Raw genomic sequence first — 6,140 nt, forward strand, 5'->3', positions numbered from 1 at the left:
CCGACATGGTCCATTTGGGTTGCACTTCACCTGAACAATTTATATGGATAATCTTTTGAGAATAGTATAAGTTATGATTTATTAATATATTATAAGTTCTAATATATTAATATGAAATCATATTATTTATATAGTATTGATCTAAAATTAATTTAGAATTAATTTGGTGATCAAAAGTGTGACTAATTAAATATGGACTCTTGTATTTATATAGCGTGGGTTAATGCTTATTTAGAATGGGCTAGGCTTGCATGGTAAGTCCATGGATAGTCCATAGAGCTTTAACCCATGGATCTCATGGAAATGAAAGGTCATGGGTATTAGGTTTTACATGGATGTAACCTTAATCCACCACACTATATAAAGGAGTCCTTGGCACTTGAAATTGCACTAGTTTTTGTGTGAGAACTAAGGGTGGCCGATTTCTAGAAGTGTTCTATATTCTCTCAAGTTTCCAAGGTTTGTGGTGATTTGTGACTTCCATTTGAGGCATCCACATTATTGGTGCTAGGCTCTCAAACTCCAAGCAATCAACCACTACTAAAAGGTATGTAACTCTACTAGCTTATTACGTTTTAAAGTTCCCCATGCCATGCTAGTTAGGTTAAGAACCTTGGAAAAGAAAATTTGCATGTATCTTAGTAAAACATAGATCCAATGTTTCTAGGGTTGCATGTACACCATAGGAGTGTTAGAATGCTCAAAACCCTTAAATATGCCCTTCTCACTCATGTACCCTAACCTTCGATGCCACAACTCCGTCTTTTCATCACCTTTATTCAAGGATTGGGAGATAGCCACCGTTCCCATAACCATAATACCTTATAGGATATATATATATATATATATATATATATATATATATATATATATATGTATATATATATGTATATATATATATATATATATATCCCTCCACGATTCATCTTCCTTTTCATTATGACCAGAGAACCTTTGGTCACTTTGACCCAGTCACCTTCACCAGCGTACCTCATCCCATTCTTAGCCAATGTACCAGGAGAAATTAGATTCTTCTGAAGTTATGGAACATACCATCTATCTAACTTCCTAACCATGCCATCGTGCATCTTGATTTGCACCGTGCCACTACCTTTGATATTGCTCACCTAATCATCACCCATCTTGATTGTACCATCCTACTCTTTGAAGGATTCGAACCAGTCACGATTATACGTCATGTGATAGGATGCTCCATAATCCAAGACCCAAGCATTAACATAACTTGATGTACTCACATTCAATACATCACCATCGTCCCCTTCATTAAAACTTTCCTGAACCACAACAACAATGTTATTTCTGCTTGATTCACTCTTGGACTTCCAATTCTTCAATTGTGGACAATTTCGCTTGAAGTGTACCTTCTCCTTACATTTATAACACTTTTCATTTGATGAACCTTTAGACTTCGATTTAGAACGTGATCTCCCTATGTTTCCCCCTTCCTCTCTTTTGTCTTTCCTCGCCCTACAAATAAACCAGAACTGGACACCTCTTCTCCAACTGAAACTTTTCTTTTCAGTTCCTTGGGCATCAGAGAGTCCTTCACATCATTCATAGTGATCGTTGTCCTATCATAGAGCATGGTATCAATGAAATTCTCATATGAGTTCAGAAGAGAATATAAGAGAATGAGCACCTGATCTTCATTTTCAATCTTCACATCAACTCCTTGTAGATCCAAGATGATACGATTGAAGTTATCCATATGATCTTTCACTTAGGTACTTTCAGACATTCTGAGAGTGTATAACCTTTGCTTCTGATAAAACTTGTTCGTCAGTGAGTTGGTCTGGTACTTGTCATAAAGTTTATCCCAGAGCCCAAAAGTAGTTGTTTGATCCACGACCTCCCTTAGTACTTCATCTGTCAAGCTCAATAGAATGGCACTATGTGCCTTCGTCAGAATGTCCACCTTCTTTTCATTTGCCTTGTCCTTTTGCAGTTTTGCTTCCCCTTCCAGTGTCGCTGTACATCCTTGTTGAACCAGAAGATCCTTCATCTTCACCTTCCACAATGTGAAGTCATTTGAACCATTGAATTTCTCCAAACCAAACTTGTGAGTAGAAATCTTCAATCATAGGAATACAAACCACAACTCTGATACCACTTCTTAGGAAGTAAAGCGGATAACTAGCAAAACTATAAGCACACAAAACACAATATTTATGTGGTTCCGTCAAGGTGACCTACATCCACGGGCAGGAGGGGGTATTCTTTTATTTCAGAGCTATCAAACAGAGGTTACAAGTACAATCTCATAGAGATTCACCTAGGGATGAGCATGGTGCGGTTTTAAGGGAAAACCGAACCACAAACCGCATGGTGCGGTTTTTGGATTCATAAAACTGTTGTGTGCGGTTTTTCAATGGTTCGGTTTTGCGGTTTTTAAATGCGGTTTCGGTTTGTATCGGTGCAGTTTCGGTTTTAAACCGTGTCTAGCCTTTGGTGCAGTTTTTTTTATGTTTAATGGTGTAATATTTTTGATACCTTGAAAACTAAAAACCATGTTCATTTAAGCTTGTATGGTGTGACTTTTTTTCATTTTTGAAACCATTTATTTTAGCCCAAAACAAAAGTACATAAGCAAAAATTGTAAGTGGCTTAAAAACAACAATGCAACTATAACTACTCTCACAAACTAATAAATTAATAAATGAACTTTGGTTGAATTTGAATTTGTTATAATCTTATAAGACACATTCAACTAGTAAGTTTGGCTAATGTCCTAATGATATGCAATTCCTTTTGCAGCCCACATAGTCTTACACAAACACAAAGTACAAACGAAGATGATTCCCACTAAACTTGTTTTCATCACAAAAGAAAAAGCTAAATTCAAATTCTCATAAAAATCCATCGAATGTTTTTTCCATTATCCACTTGAATCTTGATCACCTTAAATCATAAATATGAAAAAAAAAACATAAAAAAGTTAAGGCAAAAAGGCAAACAAAAAACCACGATAACCCAAAAAAAAATATGGCAAAACATGATATGTTACTTACGTACTAGCATGTCAACCCATATCTTTTTGAACATCATTGGAAGATTTTTTTTCGTTTTGAAAGTGTATCTACATAGAAAAATATGATGATATTAGTATGTATTTGAAATATGAAGTTAAAACTGAACGCATACAGATTACGGAGAAAAGATCACCGATTTCTATAGCCGCCAACTTCTCATTCAATTCCTCTATTTGTTTACTCGACATAGTATCAATTAGCTCAAGATCTGCTGGTGTAGACCGTAGCCAATACATATTAAGGCTTCAACAGTCTCAGTGTTAAGTGAACTTCTATACTTATCTATCACACGACCACCGGTACTAAATGTCGACTCTGATGCAACTGTGGAGATCGGCATTGCCAAAACATGTCTAGCTAGTTTAGACAATATAGGAAATTTGACTGCGTTTGCTTTCCACCACCCCAAAATATCAAAACTATCGTGTCTTTTTTCTTTTACATTTGCTAAATATATATCCACTTCACTCTTCGTCCCTTGATCTGCACTATCAAACTTGTCAAACTCGATCTCCAAGTCAATAGTTGTGTCACCAAAACTACTTGAAATGTCACTAGAAACACCACCTTGTTTGCTTTGTACTTTTTTTTCTCTAATTTATCCTTGTAATGGTTAAACAATTCTTGAAGAGTCTTCTCTACCTTTTCTAATATCTGTTTGCCATTCTTAGAATTTTTACCATAGATTGTTTCAATGCAAAAACTGATATACCGAAGTTTGAAGCGTGGATCTAAGACAACCGCAACATACAACAAAAAATTCATGTGATCAATGTCTTCCCAATATTTATCAAATTTGGTTTTCATTGACGTTGCCATATTTTTCTTTTTTTCATCCGTACTCAAGCACATTCGAGTGATAGTGGCTTGCATTTTCACAAACTTGGAAAAAAACGTATTCGATGTTACATACTTTGTACCATATATATTGGTTGGAACATCCGAGAAAATTTTCAAGTACTCAATCATATTCCTATATTAAATACAAATAACAATTATAAGTATCCAAATAATTATTAAAAACAATAACTTTAAAAAGTGAATCATACCTTGCAGTCTCCCAATCAGATTCACTTGGAGCACCAATGACTTTAACTTTTCTTTTCCTTTTTCTTGTGTTCCCTTCACAATAATCAGTGACTTCACTTCGAAAATGAGCTCCATAATTTGAATCTATCGTGTAAAGCCTATTGAGAAAATAAAATACACACTAGATATTAGTTTTATTAGTTAATGAAACAAAATAATATAAACAAATAATAGACAAATATACCTGTCAAAGGCTTGTTCATACTTCACTGCTGTTTCCAACATTAAGTATGTTGAATTCCATCTAGTATCAACATCCAAGCATGGCTTTTGTTTACATTTAATAGCTGCACGAGCAACATAATCTTTAAATGTTTATATCTAGCCGGTGATGATCTCACATACGTCACGGCGCCTCGAATTCTAGTAATAGAATCAAATTCTTCTTCCAAGCCATCTCGAACCACGAGATTACTGATATGTGCACAACAACGTAGGTGCAAATATTTACAGCCCAAAATATCGTTTGGTCCTTTTAACATCCTCCTCAAAAACCGGATAGCTCCATCATTAGAAGATGTGTTATCCACCGTGATAGTAAACACATTATTAATGCCCCACTCTCTTATGTATTCATATACAAGACTCCCAATGGTTTCACCCCTATGGTTATCTATTGGACAAAAATTAAGTATCTTTTTTTTAAAACCCAGTCATCGTCGATCCAATGTGTCGTAAGGCACATATAATTATAATTCTGAACCGATGACCAAGTGTCGGTGGTTAGACACACTGTCTGGCCTTTAAGTTTGTCTTTTACCTCTATTGCCTCTTCTTCATAAATGGATAAACAATCCCGAGCTAGAGTCCATCTTGATACAAACTTGAAGTTTGGATTCAATTCCCAAACAAACTCCCTGAAACCCTCGTCATCGACCACACTAAACGTCCGATTGTCCTTAATACACATTTTTGCAAGGGCTAGTCTACACTTCTCTTGGCTAAATGAATGTGTAGCCAATGACCCACTACCACTTGCCCCCTTATTTGTTGGCTTAAAGCTCAGAGTTGATTGTTTCTTTAAATCGGGCTTTTTATAAAGAGGGGAGTTCTTACATACATTTGTTAAGTGACTGAGCAACGCTGAAGTACCATTTCTAGTATTAGATGACATTAATGTACCACAATATTTGCATTTTGTTTTCTTCACGCCTTCTACATTTGGAAAATGATCCCAAACAATGGATGTTTTCCTATTTGTAGGCGTATTTTCCTTTTCCTTGTCAACTTTATCCGCTGGTGATTCTTCAACTGTAACAGGTTCTTGGTTATCCGTATCTAAATCAATTACAGGTTCATCACCAGACATTGCTACTTGCTAGTCCCAAACTAAAAAAAACGAAAACCAATATTAAACATATTGCATTGAAATAGAATGCCACCAACAAAAAATCAAACACATTGCATTAAAACAGAGGTTTATCAGCAAAAATTAAACAAATTGCATTGAAAAAAACAGAGTACTAACATTGCTAACTTATACCATGTGATGCTTATTGCAAAAAATTAGAAACACATACAACTTATTACGTTTCACTAATTACATTGACAAATTTAACACACTGATCTGAAAAAAAAAATCAACAACAAAAATCAAACACATTGCATTGAAATAGAAAGAAACAGATCACTAGCCACTACTACTTTCTACTATATGATTCAGAGAACGACAAAAATCCATCAACAAAAGTCACGAACTAAAAATTCAGAAAAAATACATTGAATGATAAAGGGTTAGGATCGAGACTTTAAGTGCAAGTCGCAACAATTCAGCAAAGAGTTACGGTTCATCAAAAGATTAGTGAAATTAGAAAAAAAAAACCTGTGGACTGTGATGAAGTCGTGACTGTCGTCGGAGCTTGGAGTCGTGATGGAGAATGGTCGGAGGCTGGGAGTGATGTCGCAACTCGCAAGACGCTCATAAACTATTATGATTTCGTGTGTAACAGAAGCCAAAAGGTAGGAGGCTAGGAGCGAAGGTAAAAAAAGAGTAAAAAACGA

At 35.4% G+C, this 6,140-nt stretch overlaps 1 protein-coding gene across 1 annotated transcript; it reads right to left on the bottom strand.

Annotated features, from left to right (window-relative positions):
- Positions 1–3,246: 3,246 nt before the first annotated feature.
- Positions 3,247–5,448, bottom strand: LOC145114256 (zinc finger BED domain-containing protein RICESLEEPER 3-like). The gene is made up of 6 exons (XM_079050258.1): positions 4,850–5,448; positions 4,485–4,742; positions 4,324–4,383; positions 4,100–4,237; positions 3,763–4,023; positions 3,247–3,643 (listed from the first exon to the last, which is right to left on the bottom strand). The coding sequence occupies exons 1-6, from the start codon at positions 5,446–5,448 to the stop codon at positions 3,247–3,249; spliced, it is 1,713 nt and encodes a 570-aa protein (XP_078906384.1).
- Between the last annotated feature and the right edge of the window lie 692 nt (positions 5,449–6,140).

The sequence above is a fragment of the Lactuca virosa genome, chromosome 5 (assembly GCF_052849685.1).
Source record: "Lactuca virosa cultivar CGN04683 chromosome 5, Lactuca_virosa_CGN04683_v6, whole genome shotgun sequence".
Classification (NCBI taxonomy): Eukaryota; Viridiplantae; Streptophyta; class Magnoliopsida; order Asterales; family Asteraceae; genus Lactuca; species Lactuca virosa.

Excerpts from the sequence above, each read along its gene's own strand:
- LOC145114256 (XM_079050258.1), bottom strand. The coding sequence starts at position 5,448 with ATGTCTGGTGATGAACCTGTAATTGATTTAGATACGGATAACCAAGAA. Across the intron at positions 4,743-4,849 it reads TGTCTAACCACCGACACTTG|GGGTGAAACCATTGGGAGTC; the intron begins GTCATCGGTTCA and ends AGATAACCATAG. Across the intron at positions 4,024-4,099 it reads TCTGATTGGGAGACTGCAAG|GAATATGATTGAGTACTTGA; the intron begins GTATGATTCACT and ends TATTTAATATAG.